The 26,517-nt window shown below is 33.6% G+C and overlaps 2 protein-coding genes across 2 annotated transcripts; both read right to left on the reverse strand.

Moving 5' to 3' along the window:
- Window positions 1-1,223: 1,223 nt before the first annotated feature.
- LOC134254281 (regucalcin-like) lies at window positions 1,224-4,730 on the reverse strand. Its single transcript, XM_062736820.1, has 5 exons — window positions 4,574-4,730; window positions 3,476-3,649; window positions 3,155-3,370; window positions 2,797-2,940; window positions 1,224-1,444 (listed from the first exon to the last, which is right to left on the reverse strand). The coding sequence occupies exons 1-5, from the start codon at window positions 4,728-4,730 to the stop codon at window positions 1,224-1,226; spliced, it is 912 nt and encodes a 303-aa protein (XP_062592804.1).
- A 16,523-nt stretch (window positions 4,731-21,253) lies between these two features.
- Window positions 21,254-23,356, reverse strand: LOC134254279 (uncharacterized). The gene has a single exon (XM_062736818.1). It carries the CDS (start codon window positions 23,316-23,318, stop codon window positions 21,567-21,569), a length of 1,752 nt encoding a protein of 583 aa, XP_062592802.1. The 5' UTR covers window positions 23,319-23,356; the 3' UTR covers window positions 21,254-21,566.
- Window positions 23,357-26,517: the final 3,161 nt, after the last annotated feature.

The raw sequence follows: 26,517 nt of genomic DNA on the forward strand, positions 1-26,517 counted from the left end.
ATAATAAATTACACAGAGATAGCAAATTACTGTATTGTATTGTAAGATTAGAATCAGATTCAAAAGCAAGATAGAGGACAAATCTGGCCCCTTATTTGATGTAAAATTCAGAACTCTGGTAAATTTTGATAGTTTGAAGATAAGAACTAAGTAAAATGATGCTTGCAGCCCTAATTTGGAATCAAAGCTTACATGGAAGCTACTAGAGGGTGCAGAAGGGTCCCGAAATGTCTCAATCCTGGTGGATTTCATCATATTTGAGATATTTTTCTCATCGGAAAACAGAGTAAAAGCTTGCCTATGTGAGATTTTTACAAATAAACTGCATCTGATACTAGTTTATAAAATATATAAATTTGATAGATAGGCAAGCTTGTGCTTTGTATTCCGAAACAAAATTTGCTGTAAAACCGATGAAAATTAACATTAAAATGAGAAAATTCTAAAATTGACCTACCTTGTACTGTAAAATCACTAATTTTCCTGGGGGTTTTATTTTCGAGGTGTGGATAGACCCTCTTAATTATGACCACCACAAAATGGAAAAAAAATATTTGCTTTACTACTAAACATTTCCCAACTAAGAGATCAAATCCTCACAAACCAGATTTTTTTTTCAAAGTTCGAAAATTTGACCACATGAAAAAATGTGATTTCACAATATTTTCTGCCCTCTCTAGCTGTCACCTCTGAGGATTTCAAAACTTAGAACCAAAGGTCATTTTGTGGCAGGGGTGACAACAGGTTTTATGGATAAACTGTTGTATCATTCTGAAAGACACTCAAAATAAGGGTACAAAACGGGTCATAGTCTATCGTGTCCTTTTTATGCAGAAAGCTGAAAAATCTGATTTAGCATTTTGTTGCTTACGGAGATCATGAAAATGACATTATAGGTATGATTCTAACTTCAAAGTAACTATTAGATCGATAACCGAAAAGACATGTGAATTAAATTGGTCCTGTTGCTTTGAAAAGAATAACTGGTATAACTACATTTAGAGGTTCTGCGAATTCTGAGCTCGCTAAATGAAATACGCCCGCCTTCAATATGATTATAACAGCAAAGTCCATGTTTTGCTCTAGGAGATCCGAAATAAGTCCAGTAGTAAAATCTCATAATCAGTTAGAAATACTTATTAATAAACATTCAATGAATGCAAAAAAGTATATCCCTTTATTCAATTCTTTATGAAAAGTCTTTCTTTTACTCTTTTCTCCTTTTAACCCTCTATGATTTCTCCTTGATAGATCTGTGCCTTAAAACCTTTCACACCAAGGCCTTTAACTCTGAAAACAGAACCCGTTAATGGGTATTTCTGAAACTCTTCCTCGGAGACCTCATGAGCGGAACATGTGACGTAAAGTTCATCCAAATTCCTCCCGCCAAAACAACATGAAGTTATTCTGTGAGCAGGAAAGTTGACAGTCTGCAGTTGTTGACCTTAAAGAAGTTAACTACATATACAGTACTAATATATAATCCAATATGTCATCGCATGTACAATTTACTCACGTTTACACACACTTACACTGATTTATTCACTAAATTATTCATAACCTTTAGAAAATATTAATTTTTAGCTCACCTGAGCCGAAGGCTCAAGTGAGTTTTTCTGATCAAAATTTGTCCGTTGTCTGTCGTTGTTGTCGTTGTCGTTGTCGTAGTCGTTGTCGTTGTAAACTTTTCGCATTTACATCTTCTTCTCAAGAACCACTGGGCCAATTTCAACCAAACTTGGCAAAAAGTATCCTTGGGTAAAGGGGATTCAAGTTTGTTCAAATGAAGGGCCATGCCCTTTTCCAAGGGTAGATAATTATGAATTAGAGAAAAATTAATGGCATTTTAAAAAAATCTTCTTGTCAAGAACCACTGGGCCAGGAAAGATGAAACTCATGTAGAATCATCCTCAGGTAGTGTAGATTCACATTTGTTCAAATCATGAACCCCGTGGCTTGGGTGGGGCCAAAATGGCCGATCAAAGTTTTACATAGGAATATATAGGAAAAATCTTTAAAAATCTTCTTCTCAAGAACCACTGGGCCAGGAAAGATGAAACTCATGTGGAATCATCCTCAGGTAGTGTAGATTCACATTTGTTCAAATCATGACCCCCGGGGCTAGGGTGGGGCCAAAATGGCCGATCAAAGTTTTACATAGGAATATATAGGAAAATTCTTTAAAAATCTTCTTCTCAAGAACCACTGGGCCAGGAAAAATGAAACTCATGTGGAATCATCCTCAGGTAGTGTAGATTCAAGTTTGTTCAAATCATGACCCCCGGGGTAGGATGGGCCAAATTGGCCGATCAAATTTTTACATAGGAATATATAGGAAAAATCTTTAAAAATCTTCATCTCAAGAACCATTGAGACAGGAAAGATAAAACTCATGTGAAATCATCCTCAGGTAGTATAGATTCAATTTTTTTAAATCAGGAACCGCAGGGGTAGGGTGGGGCCAAAATGGCCGATCAAAGTTTTACATAGGAATATATCGGGAAAATATTTAACAATCTTCTTCTCAAGAACCACTGGGCCAGGAAAGATGAAACTCTTGTAGAGTCATCCTCACGTAGTGTAGATTCAAGTTTGTTCAAATCATGACCCCCTAGGGGGTTAAGGTTTAAGCCCCCCCCTCCAAACTCAGTAAACTTTCATTTCTGATCTGATATTTGCTTTTTCCTAGCCGGTGTGCTCAGGTGAGCGCTGTGGCCCCTGGGCCTCTTGTTAAATATAAATATTGCAGAACAATTTAAAAAGTGAATTCATTTAATATCGTACAAAGAACATTACCTGTCTGTGGGTCATATCGAACAACTTTACTGGCTAAGAAGCATGCTACCCATAGTTTACCCTCAGTATCAATGGTCATTCCGTCAGGAAAACCGAAGTCTGGTAATGGTTTTCCAGCGTTGTCTACAATCACTTTCTGATTAGCTACAATAAGAAATCGCAGATTTACAAGCATGTAAAGCGACAAGCCCCCTACTATTAATGACTTCAGCTATTTTCCTAATTACAATTTTGTTAATAAGACTTTAAAATACACATTCACTTTAATTGTTGAAATACAAATTTTGCAACAATAACCGTCATTTGGATAGGAGAACTGATTAATATTATTATTAGCTTCCTGGGTATGAAAGCTTACAAATCTTTCCTGTAGTTACGTCATAATCATAGCCATATATTTTTCGTGGTGTCGAGTCTATGTAGTACATTGTTTTTTCGTCACTGGTCCAAGCAAGACCGTTAGAGATACCAACATCTTTCACCATTGTGCGCAGACTGCCGTCTAGGTCAAGACAATACAGGCTACCAATTTTAGGCATATTCTCGACGTCAGGATAAATTGGTCCATATGTTCCTACAAGCAAAATGTATTGGAAAGATAAAACTTGGTAATATATAGCTACTTTCTGAGAGTAGTACCGTTTAAGTCAGAAGAATGTCAGAGGAAACAAATGCAAACCAGTCCAGACTCTTCCTCTCGGGTCACATTTTCCGTCATTAAAGCGTGTCTTTTTATCCACCTCGTGTAATTTGGTTACTCTCTTTGTGTCCCAGTCTACATGTACCAGACAACAACCAACGCCAGCTATCAGGCCACCTTTCCTGGCGGGTACCACAAATCCTACAGTGTCCTCTACAAAACAATTTAGTGAATGGAATTTTCTATATTACTCTGATTCGTCTCTGATCATTCTAGTAATCATATATAGTTATGTTCACTTAAATGAGACGTTCTAGATGAATATAAGCATTTCTATTTTTTCCTACATTTTTCTACATTAGACTAAAAATAGACCGGGAATTTTCAAATTGACACAGTTATATCCACCTATTCACAGGGGATTAAGACATTTATATTAATATGACATTAGACCAAAAATAGAAAGAGAACGTCCAAATTTAATATAAAATCAATGTTTTCTGGTAGGCTTCAACAGTTCAGTCATAGACAATAGCTACAAACTTGATGTATATGAATTTCCTTCAAGTGTGTATACATGTAATAGTATAACAGAAATTTACAACAAAAACAAAACGCATTAAGACATTTATATTAATATGACATTAGACCAAAAATAGAAAGAGAACGTCCAAATTTAATATAAGTTTTTTTTTTTCAGTTTTCTGTTATCAATGTTTTCTGGTAGGCTTCAACAGTTCAGTCATAGACAATAGCTACAAACTTGATGTATATGTACAATGTATAAATATACTTGTAACTACGAAATTTCCTTCAAGTGTGTATACATGTAATAGTATAACAGAAATTTACAACAAAAACAAAACCCAACCTAGTCCAATTTAAACCCTGTGTTTGGCAAAATTTTTATTCTACTGTGACTATAGAATGTATCTAAATTATTTATAATAGTTTTTTTTCATAGCCGTCTACTTGTAATACGATGGAAAAACCATTACAATGTTATAATACAGTATTGCACAGTATTGCACAGGAAGAAAAATGGCCATAGGCACCAATAGCAATTGGATTTAATGACAGTCATTTTAAGTAGAAATTAGTTTCTCTTTAACACTTGTGGCACACTTTATTACTTACCCAGTTTTATTTTATCAGCAACATTTGTCTCTGGATTAAATCTATGGATACTGTTTTCATGTATATCCACATAGAGAAGTGTACTTGTCATGTCATCCCAATGGGGGCCTTCTCCAATTGTTTTCGTTGCATTTTTTATCACACATTCGACAGCCATTTTGAAATGAGGACAACTCTAATCCCCTTCACTTAATACACCGGTCAAATAATACATCGGTCAATTTGACCGCGGGCGCGTTACAACTAAAACACGACTTCGCGAAATTAGATATCCGTATCTATTTTATGATAACATAAAGGTATATATATATACTTTATGTCATCTTTTTGGAAATTTACTCTTCTTTTAAACTATCTAAAAAGTCTATATTGAATAAATTTTACGTTTTGAAGACAAATATGACTTAAAAAAGAAAGTGTGATATATTCTTAAAGCTTATTTTCTATGCTTTCAAAAAATGATAAAAAAATTAAATTAAAAAAAACTTAATACTATTTCACATACTGAGTGAATGTCAACTTTGTTCTCCTCTTTATCTGAGTAAAGATTATTTCTTTGCAGGTGGAGAGAATATCTAAACTAAATGCAATTTAAAAGACTATAGAGATGAAAGGGAGACAAGAGATTTTTTTAATAACTTCATGTGAAATAAATATACAGGAATCATTAAAAATAATAAGTTCTCTCTGGATTCCTCTTTCTTTCTCTCTTTCTTTATTATTACTTTAAGATTTACAGCTTATCAGAATATATACAAAATAATCACTTTCATTACAGTACAGAAGTGGATAATTTACAGGAGAACAATGTGTACGTACATAAATGATAGTAGTAAAGACAAAAAAAAAAAAAGAAGAAATAATGGAATAGATACAATTATCGGATTACAAGATCACCTCTTCGCCTCAAGCTATAATAAATATATTTACCAAGGTTACACATATCCTTATAGTTCTCAGTATTAAACAATTGCAATAATTTGAACATGGATGGCTTTTTAATGAAGTATTTTTTAAATAAATTTGCTTCGATAATCTGCATAAACAGGGCATACCAGTAAAAATGATATTCGTCCTCCACACAATTATGACAAGCAAAACATTTCCTATGAGATTTGTTAGTTTTTATTATATCTCCCAGTTTCAATAGCTAACAGGTGTGATGATAATCTTAACTTTGATATACATTTTTGAAATTTAGCCGGAATAGATTTTTTAAAATAATATTGAAGGTATAACCCATCAACTCCTACGTATACAGAAGTCAAATAGATTGATTTTTCACGAAACTAATTGATTCAAGTAATTATTGGTAATATATTTTTAATTAATAATAATTTATTTTAACAGAAAAATGCTTTTTTAATCTTCTTAAAAATCTTCTTCAGAAGAACAATGGGGCTATGATTAGTCATAACTCATAGTAATATTCAAACATTGTTAGGTAGTGTAGATTCAAGTTGTTCAAATCAGGGGTTGAGTGGGGCTACAATAGGAGATTAAAAATGTCAGAAAATTAAAAAAAAAATAAAATCTTGTGATGAAGAACAACAGGGATATGATGAATCATTAACGTACAAGCATTAACAGGTATTCACTATATTATATTTACATCCACTGAATATTTTCTCCTTTATTTCTTAAGAAACCCCATTGCGTTCATCACTGCATAAACTGCAGTAGGCATGTCGCCTGTACAGATTTCTTAATCAGTGGCTGTTCCATCAATGAAACGTATAAAGACGTTCGCATCATTAATACAATAATTAATCTTTTTTATCCTACTTTAATTGATTATTTTAACAGATATAAATATAAATAATAAAATGTCTTTCTTTGTTTGTTATTACTGGAATGAACGGTCGCAGCTATTGCAGAAAAAAAATTACATAACCCGCTTACGCGGGTTATGTATTTTTTCTGCAACAGCTGCTTCCGTTCATTCCAGTAACAACAAACAAAGAAAGCATTTTATTGTTTAAGTATACGTAGATTCAAGTTTGTTCAAATCAGGGCCCCCAAGGGTAGGGTTGGGCCACAACAGGATATCAAAATTTTACAGTCTATATATATATATATATATATATATATATATATATATATATATATATATATATATATATATATATATATATATATATATATATATATATATATATATGGAAAAAAAAAATTGATGATGAACATGACTTAGGTGAACACTGTGGGTCATAGACCTCCTGTTTATCTGAAATTCTCTTTGGTTACTTCATAAAAAGTTGCTCTCTCGATCATTACCATGTACATTTAGTTTCTGGGGGGAAAGTGGCAGAATTACAGAAACCCAAATTTATGCATTGATGTCTAATATGTATTCAAGTTACTTAACCTTTATAGAAAGCAACCTTGTTTTTATGTTTATCAATATGTATTTTTGAAAAAAAAATCATGTCATTTCAGATTTCAGAAAACCCTGACTGATGAATTTGATAAAAATATCCTGCAACATGTAACAGACATTGAGGATCTAGGACTGTTTGCAGATATTAGATGATTTTAAATGTGGAAAATACTTCCTCAAGACTAAATTTCATACTGTCTTTGTTGGCATAATCGATTATCTTGGACAGAATCGAGAGCCGTCAACTTACCCAAGTGGAATTCAGGGCTTGGGAAAAACATCTTCCATCTTGTACTACATACTCGAATGTCAAGGAAACAATGACACCAGTGTTCATTACATTGACTTGAATAAAATAGAAATCAGAGATAAAAACTTGGAAAGGTTCACTGTTTTTTCAGAGAAATTTGCAGCAGAGGATTGCCTCATCATAGACCATATCACTATTTTCAATTCTCATTTTGTTGACGAAATTAAAGAAATATTCTAAGAGAAAAAAATTAAATTCATTTCCATTGGAAAGGGATTCACAGCAAGTGCACATTCTGGTGAAATTGACTGTGGAAGAGATTTACAACTGGACAAGGAGTATTTTGGAAAGATTTTTGAAAGGTTGTTTAAAGTCATTGGGATGTCAAGAAGAAGATCTCATACAAGAAGGGGGAAAAGTTTATGATCTATTTTCAAAACCCTTCCTAATGACTCCAAGACTGCTTCAGTTTGTATTAAACTACCTGTATAGTTATCATAGTTTGGGAAAAAGTGCAGAGCAAGCATTATCAAAATATATACCGGTATAAAAAAGGCAAGAGGAAATAGTGAACTTCAAAGGATGTGGAAATAGTGAACTCTTTTCTAAATTTTTGCTTGAAACTGCAATATTTCTGAAATTTGTACCAATAGAAGGGGAATATATCTATACAGGGGAGCAGGCCAAAAGAGTAAAGGTAGTAATTAACATTTTTGACGCTAAATTCTGCAAAGTGACGAAAGAAGACATTGAATCAAATGCTGAATTCGCAGTGCGAAATCTAGAAGAGAGTGACGTTTGTGTAAAGTACGGCACCTGGAGCCTTTCCTTGCTAGTGAGTGGCAAGAAAGACTAGCTACCATATAGTCTTGAAATGGTCCTGAAAGTAAAGATAGTTACGATTTGTTTGCTGTTATGTTCCAAAATGGTGGCGGGAGGAAAGCTTCAGGAGAATGACCTAGCTATTATACCCTTAAAAAGCAAAATTCTAGAGACATCTTACCAGCCTAGCGAATCAAGGTCAAAAGTGTCACAATCAAATGATTCAGGTTTCCTGAAAATTCCCTCTGAAGGATTTTTCCAACCTGGTCAAGTATCAATTGATTTATATGCTGATAAGGTTCCTGAAGATCTGAAAAGTCAGAGAAAAATGTGGCAATGGTTGCTATGTATATAAAGGAACTTGCAACATCAACCTTGAGAAAAAGATTTCTCGTTTACCCACAGATTGAAAATTTAATGGGATTTGATTACTTTGTGTACTTTAATGCAGGGGAAGATGCAACAGGATTTTCGTCTGAGAAGAGATTAAAAGGCACTTCCATACTGTACCCTGTTCGAGTAGCAACTGGTTAACTTCACAGAGGAGATACAATTGGTCAAGCATTAGAAATCGTCAAAAAAAGTGTTCTCTGATGTCCATGTGACAGTCCATGCTGTTGTTGTTGTAAGAAGTGATAATGAACCATATACACTATTAAAATTTAATTTTGAACACTTAACTATACTGAACTTGTATGAAATGAAAGAAAGCCCTTTACAGAAGTTCTTGCAATTAAATGAACTTTTGTATAAATAACATGTGCAACTAGGAAATTGTTTTTTTTAATATCTAATCGTTAGGATAGATTTTTGGTTAAATAAAATATCAAACAACATTAAATATGACTTGATTTATTCAGAAATTATAATTATAGAAAAACAAATTAGTGCAAACATTAATACAAATGCAATTACATACAAAAGGTTGTACATGTGTATAGGCAGAAATTTATATGTGTAAAGTGTCTAGATATTCTTGTATTAAATCAATTTTATACTGGACATTTCATTTATAATTTGAAAAAAACCCAGGTCTGTAACTACTAGTATTTTAGTCCAAAGGGATATCACCTTCATATACATTTGCTGGGTAACCTTTGACACCGAGTCCCTTGACCCGAAACAGAGACCCTGCCAATGGATATTCCTTTATTTCCTCTTCTGGCGCTTCATGAACAGAAGTTGTTACATACAGCCCATCCAGATCTGGACCTCCAAAACAGCAAGAGGTGATTCTTGTAGCAGGAAACTCCACAGATTGCAATTCTTCACCTAAAATAATTATAAAGAAGGAAAATTTCGTCAACTTGGCTGTAACACTCCTGTTTGATTGAAAGTCTCAAGTTAGTCAGTTTTTTACGCTTGTTGATTTCCAATCTTTCATTTTTCTTTTTGTGATGATCTGAATTTTTAATGAATAGATAGACATGCATTTGATAGAAACATCAAGGACTGCTTTTTAAGATGTATAATCACTGATCACTCTCACTTTGCTACATTCATAAATTTCATAAAACTCTATGAACTTCGAATTCCCTACAAGAAATATCAAATAAACTAAGCGATGTAAGATGTGTTGGAATTTAAATATCTAAATATAGCAATCTGCAAAGTACAATTTACAGATAATATTTTGCAATATGGAAAAAACCACTGGTCATTCATTACATCGCTTTATGTAAGAAGCTTTAGTGCAATTTAATTGTATTCTAGTCAGGATGTAAGAGGAACAATTCTAGCAAGATTAAATGGTGTGTAATCAAATATCAACATACCAGTATTTGTGTCATAACGGACAATTTTTTTGCTGAAAAAATTGGCAACCCATGCCTTTCCTTCTGTGTCTAGTGTCATTCCATCTGGTAAACCAAACTCTGTTACTGATTTACCAGAATTGTCAACGATTACAGTTTTGTTGTCTAGAGTGAGAAGGATAATAGTGAAAGAACAATATTTTCCAAGTTTCATGTAACAGTCTCTAATATTTATAATATGATAAGTACATGATGGAATGTTCATTTTGATTTAATGCTCGAAAACATTTTTTAAAAACTATATAAAAACGTGTATATTTACCAAAGAGCAAGATATGTCGCATTTAAAACTGCTAAATTATACTAAATAACTATTTGAAACCATCTATATTTTTCATTGACCCCTACTAGACATGACATACCGGTACATATATGTTATTCGTTCTCCAAACAGAGAAATAGGTTTTTGTTTTAACTTATGATATCCATGTAGGAATACATTTCTAATATCAGATTATTTTTCAAATGAAAAAATTATTGATCATCATCATCTCTCTTTATTATTGGTTAACATTTAAAATATTCTATTTAGATATTTCAAATTTTACCTATGCTGCCTGTGGAAGGATCAAAGTAATATCTGTACAGTTGTCGTGGAGTGGAGTCGATATAATACATCGACTTTCCGTCCTCTGACCAAGCTAGTCCGTTTGAAATTCCTACATCCTTAATCATTGTGCGCAGCGTGCCATCTAGATCTAAACAATACAGACTGCCTATTTTCTTCATGTTGGATACATTCGTTACTAGCTATAATAATGAAGCCCTCTTCCATTTTATTTATCTGATATTTGCTGGAGAGGGCTACAATTCCACAGCATCTCCGTAATGGTGCAAAAATATTTTGTAAATACTGGCGACTGCAGGCAGAATAAATTGTTTTTACAATCAACATTACTTCTAATAAGACGAAATTTTTATTCACTGTCGACATCAAAGCTCGTTAAACGCGAAAACCATGTAAAATAAATCTGTGCGTTTACTTCAGCAGCCATGACAGTTCACGCGTGCCGTAGCGAGACTTGCGCTTGAAATTTAGAACAACTCAATAAAGCAAATGTCGATGTTTATAAATAATTGTGATGAATAGTAAAACTGAACATCGATAAACAGAATCATTCCATGTATCATTTTTTGAAAACAACGATATTTAAGCTTAAAATAGGTGATTCCAAAGAAATCCGCTCCCTATAGATCTTTAATCTCATTGGCTGTCCCGAAATAAAATCTGTCGAGTTCAGTAAACATGGCGGATAAATTTAAGTTGTGATGTTGACATACACGAAAAATACGGATATATGGATTGTTCTGTATATTTTTTTATCGATTTATGTCTGGGATAACTACATTTTGGAGGTCCAGGTATGACATATTAATAAAATTGCCACTTACTGAGAATTTGAGCCGAAATCCGTGCGGGAGTGAATCGCTCAAAAAGAGGGAGAGGACTACCCACCTTTTTGCAGCTAATCCGTTACTACAGGTCCCATTGTTCCTAGAAAATATGAGAATTTTAAAGCTATTATCATTTTACCAGAGAATATTTACATTTCCTATGTCTTTTATCGAGATAAAATGACAATTGACTCATAGGCGTCGGAACCGGGGGGGGGGGGGGGGCTTAACCCTCTCCCACTTTTTTTGTAAATATAGACATTATATAGGCATTGAAAACTGAAATTTATCTTCTTTTTGATGGTTTATTCCCCCCACTTTCGATTAGCCCCCCATGATAGTTAAATGTACTTTAATCCTCTATCAATGTACTGGTTCATCGATAGGCGCGGTTAAAAAAAATCACGTGAAGGGCAGGACAAGAAGCGGGGCTTCTTGCACGTGGATTGACGCAGGGACTGCCTCCCCCTAACTTTTTTCGCAAAATTACCTTTACTATTGAAAATGTTCATTGAAAGGTTGTTTGCCCCCCCCCCCCCAATTTCTTACCACAGTATAGTGATATGAAGGAAAATGAAGTATTGTATGGAAAAAAATTGGAATTGAAAGGAAGTAGGCCTTGAAAAAAGTTGGCCACTAACCCCCCACCCCCACCCCGACCTCCTAAAGAGGATTTTGGAGATTGAGCAGTTTTTTTTTTTGCTTGTCAACCTATACAGGTAAATGAAAAAAAATCTCTGGTTGCCCCCCCCCCCCACTTTCAAAAACGATGTTATGTGTCTGTGGCGGAATAAATACAATGTAAATATAAGGAATAACTGTCAGATTTTTCAATTGATAAATATATGTTATCTCCAAACTTCAGTGTAAAAAAAATCGAAGAGTGTGTGAGAGATATATATAGACAGTTGTGTATTTCATTTGAACAAACATAGAATATTACATCTTTTTGATTTTTTTTAAATTTACTAACCCTGTCGGGGGAACAGCATTACCTGCTTGTGAACTCGAAATCAGAGTTTACAATATGAACTTTATAAACTTTTCATGAAAACATATCGATTGCCATCCCTGTTGAAAAAAGAGTTACATGTACATTAAAGTTTAAACAATAGAAAAACCGATCACACCTGCCCAGACTCTTCCTCTCGGGTCACACTTTCCATCATTAAAACGTGTCTCTAGACTTTTATCTACCTCTTGTAGTTTGGTATTCTTCTTTGTGTCCCAGTCTATGTGAACTAGACAACGACCCAATCCTGCTATCAGTCCACCTTTTTTGGCGGGAACTACGAAACCTACTGTACCGTCTGCAACATGGAGATTTAGCAATAACACATCCTCATAAGTTATTTGACTAAATATCAAAAGATGGATGTTTTGAACAACAATGAAAAAGAAGATGGGCGCATTTGGCGGGTGATCTGCAGGAATCATTTGTACGAAACATTTATGGTTTAAATGTCCATGATTTGGTTGGCTGAACATACCTGGTCAGATTTTACAAACACGTCCATGGTTTTTTTTTTTCATTTAGTTTGAAAGACATTGTGAAATTGTAACATTTATGTCCATTTTTTCTAGGGGGTACTTTAACATAGTAATATTTCACAAAAAATAAAACCTAAAATATAATTATTTCATGCATAGATGCATGATACGTGTACATGTACATTATAGAGTAGAAGATTAGAATTGATTTCGCTTGAGAACCAAAACTGAACCAAAATTTATCTAATTCAAAATTTTAATACATCAGTACATAAAACGAAACTGACAAAATAAATGGTTGCTTGCCTGAATAAAAAAAAAATTAACGCCCCATGCCAGGCTTGAACCAAAAATTTTTCGCTTCGAGTGCACTGAACAGGTAGCCTAACTATCTGAGCTATCACCACTACACATCTGCAAGTGTCTTTAAAAGGACAAAGACGCACCACATTGAAACATTTGGATTTTTTGGGGAAAAGTTCATTTTTCGTGGTCTCTGGGTCTTCTCTCCATTTTTTAAAAAAGTGTAATAGTTTTTTTGAATTAAAATACACACAAATAACGTTTCAAAATCATGGAGAGAAGACCCAGACATAGAAAATTTTTATAAAAATGTGTTTCAAAATGTACAATTTTGTACCAAATGTCTGATATGGCCAATTTTCAAGTTATTTTTGGCAAATCAAAGCTCAATCTCGGGAAAATATTTTACGTTCCTGTTGCACAGGAACCCGATAAATTAAAAAAATGTTAAAATTTCATGTGACATGTCAATAAAATTTTCACTTTTCAATTACGCCCAGGTTCCTGCCGAATGCCAATCAAAAGCGCCCTCGTTCTTTTTAATTTTAAATCCAAAATGTTCTTTAGTAATTGAAAATCTTAACAACACCCAACCCCCAACCCCCTCATCTAATCGTCTCCAGTTCGTGAGTTTAGTTCTTATTGATGAGATTTTTAAGAAAAATGACAAACAAAACTTTTGCAGAAACTGTGCCGGCAAAATACTAAATAACTGAATGATTTTAACTAACGAAAATAATATGGTATTCCTTGGTTCGAACCCAAGCTATAAAAGCAGGGGTTAGGGTTACACTGTGCTATTAATAGCATGGAGAAATTATCATTTTTGTCTTATTTGGTGTGCCCAGGTTAATTTTAGATGAAATTTTTTTTAGTTTGTAGATTTTACATAAAGTATTATAAGTAACACAGTCAGTTAGTGACCTAATACGGAGTAATACAGGGTGTGAAATGGAAATCCGTATTGGGCGAGGCGAGGCCGAGTCCCAATACGGATTTCCATTTCACACCCTCTATGAATCCGTACTAGGTCATTAACTGACTGTGTTACGAATTTATCCCGCAGAAGACCTTTTAAAATATCAAAAAATGTATGAGCATATTATGAAAGTATCAAGTTTTAATCCAATAATAATCAACATAAAATATCGTTACAAGAAATTAAACTAAACTGCCTACGCAAACCGTTTTTAGCCGCCATTTTTATTTACAATGACAACGCTTCGAACGGAATTGCTTGTCCGATTTTCATATTACTCCTTGACGGCGACGTAATACGGAAGATTTCATCTGAAGCGGGATAAAGGTCAATATCTCATTCCCCTTTTCCTTTCAATGTTTTTTTTAAATATAAGATATCAAAAATAAAGGCATGCCATTATAAAAGAAACATTTTTCACTAGACTCAGTAATTATTAAGATTTGGCCGTTTCTCATGATATGTTCACGAAAATTCTTTTTTATATAATTCTTTATTTTTGTTTTACACATTCTGTTATTTAATACAATAAATGATTAATAACAAATACAGAAGATGTATTTTTTTTTTCATTTTAGAGAGAGAGAGAGGGGGGGAAGAAGAGAGGAGAGAAAGATAGGGAGGGGGAGAAGAGGGAGAGGAGTGCATGCATTCACAATATTTATATCCATCTAAAGATTCATTTAAATAAAAGCTTCCAGTAGTTCCAGCAGGTATCAAACATATCCTTTTCACCAATTTTGTATGAAATATATTTTTGAGTTAAAATGTATTCATGAGCGATATCGCAGCAAGTACATTAAGTGTTTTACCTGTGCACCTCATTGTGTAGATATAATATTTAAGTCATAGAACGAGATTATTCTGTACCTTTTTCCTTTTATCGAAGAATCCAAAAATGAAATTATTTTTTGTTGCCGATATCTGAAGATTTGTTTTATTTTCAGTTCCACTTTCTTTTACCAGTAGGTTCTGTGCTATTTTGGTTGAGAAGATTATAAAATTCCTTGATTTTTTGCATTATAAAAGGGTATTTATATTTGACATAACCAGAGGGTTTTGTGACTTAGTTAAATTTCCATCAAAATTCGCATTTTTCATCCATACTTTAAGAGCACTTATAATACTCATGTATTCTAAATAATTAATTTTCACTTGTTGATATATATCACAAACAGATTCATAAGTCAAGAAAACTCCCTCTTCATTTATAACATCATTAAGGCATCGGATATTAGCATCAAACATGGATTTATTGGAAAATACTCTCCCCCCAACAATGATGTTGGGATTATAAAAAAGTAGAGCATTCGAAGCAACTGCAGTTGGGTTTTGTTTATATATTATGTATATATTATGTAGCTCAATCCATGAGTCAAATACATCAACCCAAAATTTGTTTTTTAGTGATTTTTAAATATTTTTGATATTATTCAATTCCACATGTTATAACTTATCTATATCTAACATTGGTATAAAATCATGTAGATCTCTATTTGACAGTAGGAGTTTTCGCATCCAAAATAATTTTAAGGAAGATGTAAAAGCCTTTACATTTATCATCTTAATAATCCCCCATCTTCATATGTTTTAACAATTACATCCAATTTATTCTATGTTGAGAGTGGTTCCACAGGAAGGAAAAGAATACTTTATCCAACTCTTTATAAAAATTGTCATCTGGGTTTGGAATTGCCATAAAATATAATTTAATAAAGGCATAACCAAGGTTTTGATAGCAGTAATTTTTCCAATTGGTGTTAAGTGTCTTTTCTCCCACTGATGCAAGATTTATTTTATTCTGCTTAACTTTGGCTGATAATTCATTTTAGACATATTTTGAAGTTCTGCATCAAAATTAATTTCAAGTAATCTATTAGTCCCCAATTTCAGATTAAAATCTCTATAAAGGATATCTTGACCATATTTTTTGGATCCAATCCATACTGTATTAGTTTTCGAAAAATTAACTCTTAGTCCCGATATATCTGAAAAATGTTCTAATACTTTGATTGTTTCTAAAAGTGATTCCTTGCTACCATCAAGGATAACTGAGGTATCATCAGCTTGTTGTGAAATTTTCTTTTCATTATTACATACAGTAATTCCTTTAATTTTTTTTATTTTCTCTTATTTGTATAGCTAAAATTTCTAAACGAAGTAGAAAAATATATGGTGATAACGGATCCCCTTGTCGACTGCCTCTATGGATATTGAAAGATGATGCTGAGAGATTGCCACTATGATTAATAGCAGAAGTTATATTATGGTGGAATAATTTTACCCATTTGTGTATATCAGGTCCAAACTGAAAATATGTTAAAGCCGCTTGGTCCGATTCTAAACGCTAAAAATATATATTCGATTTTCTTCTTGAAAAATAATTGTCCATAAATTGTTTCAACTTTTGTCAAATTATATCCCCAAAGTCCTTTTCTTTAAAAAAATATCAAAATTCAAAAGTTAAAAAAATAATTTTTGTTAGGTCACACAAAAAATAATCCTATGTTGATCATTGTTGATATCGCGTGAAATCACCTTCGAAAAATTAAATTTATCGCTTACATGTTTATCTCATAAAGAACAAACCCGAGCATTTTTTTTCACAACAAAGTACATATATTACCTGTACACGGACAATATTTTAGCTCCGTATCATATAAAATATCTTATTTTCCTTTATTCTTTAAATATGAATATTAATATAAAAATTACTATGGATTATATTCAATTAATTTCTTATTTTTGAAACGATGTATTATGACTAAGGCTTCTAATAATAGAGAAAAAAAAATACTCGGGTTTGAATTATCTTCATTATTAGATATATCCGATAAACTTATTTTTTCAAAATTGACTTCACAACAGATCTTAACTTCCGTCAGGAACTACTGTTTGTCAGTAAGGTTTTTGATATGCGTTTTCCATTTGAGGATTGTTATAATAAACTATTAAACCAATCTTATAATTTATTTTTATATTTTATCTATGTAATAACGTACTTTTATTGTGTAAGATAATATGTGCCTGTTTTGGGTTAAGCGGCTTTAAGGTTTTTTGTATGAATTTCCATGAAACAGTATCGAGGGCTTTTTAAAAATCAATAAGTAGTAGAAGACCAGGAATTTCTTCAACCTCAGTGTACTGCATTATATCATAGATAAGCCGAGCGTTTTCCCCATTATATCTGTTAGTAATAAAACCTGTTTGATCAGGATTGATGTTTATCCAGATAAGTTTTTGGTCTATTTGCAATAGAACCAGACGCTATTTCATAAACAGTATTTAAGAGTGTAATTGGACGCCAGTTTTCAGATATTGTCTTGGTTTTTCTCCTTTAGGCAAAAGAGTTATGATTCCATGTCTCTGTGTGACTGACAGACTATTATTTTCATAAGCATAATTAATTGACCTAATAACAAAAACTCCGAGAAATCGCCAAAAAGACCTTAAAAAACTCTGCTGAGAACCCATCAGAACTAGGTGATTTATTTGCTTTCATTTTGCTAAGTGTATTAGAAGCCTCTTGTAATGTTATTTTACCATCCAAAGATGCACATTTATCTAATGATAACTTTAGTATATTTTTGAAATTTAATTCAGAATTTAAGTCATTTTTTTTTAACTCTTTGTAAGGTGTAGAGTATAAATTGCTTTGTTTCATCCAAAATTTCAAATTGGTTTTGAGTTATCTCCCCATTGTCTTTAACAAGTTGGGGAATTATTTTAATAGTAAAATTTCTTGATTCTAGATCTAGACCACAAAAATAATGAGATGGTTCCCCCCCCCCCTCTTCCACCCATTTTGCTCTACTTCTTATATATGTTCCTTGAGGTTTGTGGTTTCTAAGTTTTCCTAGCTTTTGCTTTTTTTCGTTCATTTCCACCACATTGTGTTCAGAAATATTTTCTTCTAATGTCTTTATTTCTTCGAGTAATGCTTTCTCTTCATTAACTTGTTTCTTTTTTAGATATGCAGAGTATGATATGCATTTTCCTCTTATTTCCATAAGTAGAGTTTCTAGAAATAATTGATCGTCAATGGTAAAATAGATGTTTTCATCTAGAATAGTATCAAGATTATCATGATCATAAACAGGAAGTGTATTTTGCTTTTTCGATTTTGAGATAACATCTCTGATACATTCTAAGTATTGCTTATCACTAAGAAGGGAGTTGTTAAATTTCCAAAGACCCCTTCCCTTTTTGAAACCCTTAAAAGTTAAAACCATAGATACATGTATCATAGAGTGATCAGACCTGTAACTTGGTTCAACTGTACATGCATTAAGACAAGGTAGCAATGACTCAGATATTATAAAAAAAAAATCTAACCATCCTCGTGACCATCTATGCATACTTTTCAAAATGTGATAAGTTCCATCTTTATCACCCTTTTCGATACAAACTTTAAAGTCAAAATTATTATTAAAAAGTATTGCTACCCCTCTTGAGTTTGAAGTATAGGAACTAAAGTAGCATTGGTATCCCCAAATATTTCTAACCTCATTTTCTACATTTTTTGTAGTTAAAAACATCTTTGCGTTTAGTGATATCGCCTACACTTTAACAGATAAGAATTTATTGCCATAAAAATTAACAGACGGAAGTTTTTGAGACCTGCTGGAACAGGGTGGGACCAATCGCCCAAATGGGATATAATACTGTAGATTCTTAATTAAACGCGAGGAATTAATTTCCGCGTATTTTTCGCGAAAAGATTCACTCGCGAAATAATAGTACTCGCTTTAATTTTCTTGGTGTTGAAATTAATGTAAATTCTGTCGATCAACCGTCCATTCGCGAAATATTATTCTCGCGATTTGACGTTAAAGGGCTAGTTCGCCATAACAAGTACTCGCTAAAAATAAGGAATCTACAGTAGTCCGTTTGGGATATAATATCTATGTCTCATAATTCTTGCTTTGGAGGAATTGTTCCTAAGTTTCTTTATTATCGGTCAATGATACCCTTTTCTGCCATTCTACACCTGTATTTCACGGATGATATGTTGTGCAAGTTGTGTGACATTTTCCTCGGGCAATTCTTTTACTCCGTGAATTTTCACAATGTACTCCCTGGAATATTGTAGATTCCAGTTTGCCTTACTCATTGCTGCCCTGGCTAAATTTTTCAGTTCATTATTTTCTGTAGACATCACCCGCATTTTATCTTTTAATTCCTCAATTTCAGTCTTTTGTGAGTCAATTATACCAATAAGAACTTTGTTTTTCACCTCAATGAGTTCTTCCATTTCTTTTTTGTGATCAGACAGAATTTCTCTTACTATTGGGCCAACAATATCTTTAACATTTTCCGTCTTAACTGTTTTTTTCCAACACTTTCTTTGGGGGATTTAAGATCCGCCAATATATTTCTTAAAGTTTCGTCATGGTTGGATTGTTTCTCATGTTTTTCATGTTCGCTCAAACTCGTGTTTACCGATTTTGATTTATTGGTATTTGTTGACTTACCACTGGTTGATCTGGTACTGATGTTTTCTGTTGACATGGCTCAGATATACAATAACCATACAAATTGATAGAACCTTTGATGTGGATACAATAGGAGAGTTTTAGATGAAAAGTATTGAAAAGTAATCACTCACTCTGTCTCACAGTTCACACGACGCTCAACTCTTAGATATCAACCACTGAGCACACTGTGCGTCTAAAAATTGTCATAAAACGGCAACTGCATATACCTAATGTTTTTGTCATAATGTTGCTGCCCACATTACACAAGAAGACACACCAAGTGTCCACTAAACGTGCATACCACACACGGCCATTACCGGAAGTCCGTATTCACGAAAATTCACACTTTATGTAACTTTATGAAACGGTCAAATTATTACGTTAAAGGTCTCGATGGACAGCCATACTTTTGAGTTTACAAACATCGTCTATTACCTTGTTTAATTTTGTCATCTGACCCTGTTGCTGGATTATATCTGTGTATAGTATTATCGTAAATATCTACATAGAGTAATGTATTGGTAGCACTGTCCCAGTGGGGCCCTTCCCCTACCGTTTTTAACACATTCTACAGACATGGCTCTGAAATTCAAATGCGTAATGCAAATTTTATTTACCTATTTATCAGTTTATTTATCTCAATTTTTTTTGCATTCAAAACTGCCTTGCAAAATATCAATTTTAAAATATTTTATCATTTATCATATAAACATTTTTCAATAAAAAAAAATTATGTGCAATTAAAATTCCTCTTTCGCAATATTCTGATCTTTTTTAACAAGAACAGTGTTCCGTAGAATTGGAATTTTTTTTATCATGTATAGGCGTCTACAGTGCATACCTTCAGGTCCTTTGACCTACTTCAAGGTTGTGACTGTTCTAGCTATTACCTTACTTATTTTATGCTTAAAATATTCTCATTCGTATCAAAATTAACTCCATTCGGTCAATTCACAAGAAATGTGGCACGTGCTTTTTCTTTGACAGTAAACGGGCTTTGATTGACCATCCAACCGTGGTAAAAATTTCACAAATTGATTAACATATCAATCATCGATTGGATGTTTGATTTGAATGAAATCAATACTACTTTGCATATAAAAAAAAACAGAATCCAACAATTCCCCGATAACACTGACCAATCGTATTGAATGATTGTTTACCAGCGCGGCATTTGTAGTCACCGGCAACATGTGGTCAGTCTTTGAAGCCTGTTCACTGTCTAGCAAAATGCACGTGTCATATTTCTTGTGATTTGACAGAATGGAGTTAATTTTGATACGAAAGAGAATATTTAAAGCATGAAATAAGTAAGGCTATACTTTGAAACTATTATAATAATATATTATATTGTATATAGCGATCAATTCCATCATTATAAGGATAAACTCTTGCTTTGCCTGTCCACATGTGATTACTGTTGACTGCATTCTCGTAAACAATCATTCAATACGATTGGTCAATATTGTAAATGGTATTGCTGGGTTCTGTATTTCATATGCAAAGTAGTATTGCTTTCATTGAAATCAAACATCCAATCGGTGAGTAATACGGATATCAACATGTTAAATTACCACGCTCTGTTAAGCAAAGTGACACGCTGTTATTGGAATGATAGTATTAGTTTCGCTGACCTCGATTTAGAGGCGTACAGTAAAATGTGGATAACGACTGCCTATGCTGGGTCATTGTTGCACAAGAAAAATTGTCTCGTTCGAAACTTTTTACTTTCTACGTACGTATTTTAAATATAAATAATTTTGTGAAAATATTGTAATAAATCTTTAATGATAACAATACCAAATGAATACTGAGTATTATAATTATATATGCGTCAGATAATAGGGACAGGAAATACATACAAATGCATACAGAATTGAATTTTAAAAATATCGACTTTATATGAACCAATACCCTTTAAGCTAGTACAATATGCAGAATTTCCCCTAACAAAAGCTGACGTACAATTTGCAGTATAAAATACACGTGTATGTAATGTTATATAAAGTTATTGTGGGTCTCTTCATTATATCATCTTATACTATTATACCATTCTGAGATATCACTGAGGCCTGTGAAATTTCATTGTTTGTATGAACCCTCTGACCAAACTGAACCTGACATTAGAATCTCTTCAGGGAGAGCGTCAGTAAGTTGGTATATGCTCACATATCCCGCCCCATGAGAAATTGCCAACTTCGCTGAATTCTCGTGAGCTATAACGTTAATCTCGCGAGGGTCATTGACGTGATAACTAGTATCATAACTTCCCAAGTGATCGCCAGAAGAAGAAACGATGTGTATTTTGTTTCTTTTACTGTCTGCTACCAAAAGATGATCCCTGCCGTCCAGTGTAGTGCCAACAGGGTTCATAAGCGGGGCTTGTGGGCTTCCGTAATACGACCCTCGGATTGATCCGTCACGTGCAATGAACAGAATACGATTCTTTTGCCAATCACAACCAGCAATGATACCTTGGAAAATGTCAGTAGAACGCGGGCAAATGAAGTGGGGTCTTCGCTGTAAATCGGTGGCAATGGTGAACTCTACCAGACCATTGGCGCTGACAATATCAATTCTTGGAGTTCCGTAGGGCTGACAGACACCACAGATAAGTTTAGCGCAAACCTTATCGTATGCAATGCTGGAGTAGCCCGTTACAGTTGCAATACGGCTTGACAACCTCATGATATTATCCTCGACGGCAACTTGCATAATAACTCTCCCGCTTGGAATGGTGACGAGACATAAATGACGGACGTTTGTACCCTTGGTGTAAACAATGTCTGTAGGCTCTCCTCCTGCAAATACCATGACGTTAATGAGACGACCGCTTTCATGAAATAGCTTCAGTTTCCCGTTCCATTTGTCGGCAAGAACTAGACGGTCCGTAGGTACCCATGCTATCCCTACAACATATCCTTTGCTATCCTCGGGTAAAAGTGAGGGGAATGTTCTAAGGTAAACCGCATTCTTGTAAGGACCATTTTCAAATGGTGCTGTGGGCAACAATCTCTTGACTTCCTCTTCTTTATTGTTGCCAGATTTCCGAATCTCAATACTTCCTACTGGCTTTGTGAACACATCATCAATATCTGAGTTGTATTTGAAACTGACTTCCAATTTTGCAGGACTCTTCTTTGAGATGGATCCTCCAATATGTGATATGTGGTCTTTCATTTCCGTTAAGACCTTCTCGTATGCCATAGCTTTGGGTGCCGAGGTTAAGGACTGCAGATTACACTTATTCAGCAGTTCTTCCTTGTTTTCAATGGACCCCATAACTGAACGATTCCAAATTACTGACTGCGAAAGGTCAAACTCCTCATCATTCAAGGCGTTGTCTAGCTCTTCCATCATTTCAGTTTCCTTATCCAGGAGATACTTGTCAAACCGTTTTCTTAAGTCCGTTATTTTAAGCTTAATTTCATTTTCGCCTTTTTTCTTCAACTTGAAGAAATCTCTTTCATTCTTAAATGCTTCAAAACTCGCTTCCTCTGACTTAACCCTCAATTTTTTCAGGTCGATAGACACTGCATTTTGTTGCGTTTCAAGCTCTTTCAATACTTTTGAAAGAGATTCAGTTGTCTCCTCATCAGTTTCATTTGGAATTAGGGCGAAATCAATGAGACTTTGACTGAATTTATCATCGGGTAGGGAGGGTACAGTATCGAGTCCTTCTATTGGTTGTTGACATGTTGTACATTTTGTTAGGCTTTCCCTTTTCGTAGCCAGACAGTTCCCACATACAGTGTGAAGACATGGTAAAAGTTTTGGTGACTCCAAACTGTTATGACAAGATCCACATACCAGGAGTTGTTCCGGGATCTCCATTTCCGACCGAAATCGATTTCACTTTTCAATACATAAAAAATCTGCAAAAGGTAAAATCATTAACAATCAAATATTTAAACGGCTATTAGGACAAACATGAGGGAGATTTAAAGTCACCATTTTTATTTGTCTTCCGATCCTTAAAAAAAAAGAAATCTCAGATAGAAAAGAGTAAAAAATAAACATTTGTTTACCTGTGCACATCTGTGATGATGCTTCAAGACCACATAAAGGGAGCACACTATAAAACATGGTTGTGAACAGAGATGGTTTAAATTTTTCTAAATTATTTTATGAAAAATCAATATAACAAATTAAGATGATAATTTTCATTATATAAGACATTACAATATCACAGAAACTGACTCAGTAAATCAATTTTATTTATTATAAACTAATAATTGTTTAGGATAAAACAACCTAAACTAAGGTTCGAATTACCTAGAAGGAAAATAACGTTGGTACAAACGATTGAGGTGGAACATATATATATATTTATTTACGTGTGCACTTACATACATTTTACTTAAATAGTTGTCATTCCTTTCACAACTTTAAATATTATGCAACAATACCTACGTTTTGACGACGTGCGTAAGTTTTTTTAAGAAAGATTTAGAATTTTAAAAAGATCGCTTTAAGGTAAATCGTTGCATACTGCGGACAATTTAGCCAAAATTTTGAAATTTTATACATGTGTATAATGACTGGTTTTGGCTAAGCGGGAATGGCGTTCATGTACATTTATAGGGAAGGAGAGAGAGCAAAATATTTAATTACAGATGACCTATTGTTATACCCCCCCCCGCTTGAAAAGCGGGAGGGCATAGACTAATCGATATGTCAGCGTCTGTTACGCTTTGGAGTACCCATCTTTTATACACAACTCCTCTTATAGATCACTGAATAAAATTTGATGAGACTTTGTGAAGAATCTTTATTACATAATACCATTGTGCACCTCCTGTTTTACTTTCTGCATGATCCGACACACATTTTGGTTTACCCATAGCAAAACATGGACACTGCCATTATATTTTACATGTATATGGGAGGCGGGAGTATCATTAAGTCATTTTAGTGAGCTCAATGCTCGTAGTACCTCTAGTTTTGTATAAGCATAGTCCACGTGGTCTAGAACGGGTCTCCTGAAGGAGATACGATATTTACACAGAAATCGTAAGTCTATAAGAGCAACAATGCTACCATTTGTTAATTTCACAAGAATCTCATAGTATTAACAAAACTATCATGTATTTAAAACGTACACTTAAATTTCAAGGTATCAGTATTTACATATTTATCATTTATGACTTTTCTGCTAACCTGGCGATCATGGCATTCCTAGCTAGCTTTGCTTCTGTTTTATTTATATGCAAAAAGGGAAACTCGTGTACAGATATATATATTCGATTTTTTGTTTTAAGTGACGTATATAGAGAGGCAAAATAACATAATATATGATAGATATATCATAAATCGAAAAGTTAACGAATTTACTGCCCTGTAAGGAAGGCAGACAAAGGTTACCATGAATTTGGTGTCCGAAACATACTGGCACTTGAAAACGTTTTTGTTAACGTTTTGTGACTTCAACTTATATTACAAAACTCACAAACAACGAATTGGAGTATGTAAAGGTAAAAGTTTTTTTTTTTATCAGACTGTTTTCAAAATTATTGGTCAATCTTTTTTAACTTTTCGGGATTTGAGACGTATGTGTATTGTTCATGTTTTCTGCACTGTCGCTCCCTCCTTTCATTTTTACACATGTGCTGCACATGTGTAATAATAAACCGACGGAGCGAGGCAATCGAGATTTTAAAACTTGCTAAGTAATGAGGTCAAATACTTTCATGTTTCCTTTAATTCTCCAAGTTTGCGGTATTAGTATTTTGCAGAGGCAGAGAAAAAAAAACAAATATTAATAAATTTGCCAACATAAATAAAGCTTTTTTTTTAGTGATACAGGTTATTGACCTGATTCCAATGAATCCTAGCTCCTTGCAAAATAAAAATGTACAATTGTGGAAACAATATTAATTAGTTTTAAAAAAGTATTCCTATGTCTTTTCATGTTATTTCATCCATCAATGTTCTTTAATACCCTTGTTCATTCTATCCTTCGTACATATGAGCAGGACGACCTCGTACTCCAAGGCCCGTCACTCTGAACACGGATCCCGTCAGCGGGTATTTTCCCTCTCTTCAGCTGTTGACCCCTGCACGCCACATGTCACGTAAAGCTCGTCTAAATTCTTCCCGCCAAAACAACTGGAAGAGGTTCTCTTGGCGGGAATATCAACAGTTCTCAGTTGTTTTCCTGCACGATATGCAAATTGTATGATCGATATGACTGACAATTGAATATTATTTAATCATCTTTTCTATTTTTAAAGATGGTTTCAAATAAAAATTTTAAAAAAAATTCAAATTCATATAACCTTCTTTTAAAAATGATTTACACTCAATTTCACAATATTTAAATTATATATCTTTAATTCTTAGAAAAGTTTTTTTTTCATCTGAGTTAACCTCTATCTCAATGTGTTTTGATAAAAAAAAGGACGCGCAAAGCTAGAATTTTGCGACTGAGTAAAAAACGATATAAAAATTCTGCTATGTCAATGATTCCTGTCTTACCTGTGGTTGGATCAAATCGAACAATTTCGGCAGCACCATAAGACGCCACCTAAATTTTGTCCTCTGTAACAATACACATTCCATCAGGAAACCCCAGCGTGGGAATTGTCCCCATCCCAAAATCAACGACCACTCTCTGATTGCCTGCAAGTTAGAACAAAATATATGAAAAAGGTATTGTATGAGAGCGAGGTAGATGCGAATTCAAAATACATTTTTATGGTATATATAATTTGATCTAACCAATGTTTAATGAATTTTGTCCTGTAATTGCAGTATTAGGTTCAGTCCACATCAATGCCTGACAATGATTATTGGTAGTTTGTTTAGAGCATGTGTAAATTAAACGTTTCTTTTAGTATGTCTGAGCGGTGTATCTACTGTAAAATATATACCAGGTGAATGAAATATTAATTAATATAAATTTTCGCTCTATTACATTGCATTTCTTACTTATGTTCCCAGTCTCAACATCATAATCAAATCCATACACTTTTCTGGGCAGAGAGTCAATGTAATACATGGTTTTGTTGTCTGCAGTCCATGCTAACCCATT

Source organism: Saccostrea cucullata, unplaced genomic scaffold (assembly GCF_032062105.1).
Source record: "Saccostrea cucullata isolate Sc308-1 unplaced genomic scaffold, CSIRO_AGI_Scuc_v1 ctg5770, whole genome shotgun sequence".
NCBI lineage: Eukaryota > Metazoa > Mollusca > Bivalvia > Ostreida > Ostreidae > Saccostrea > Saccostrea cuccullata.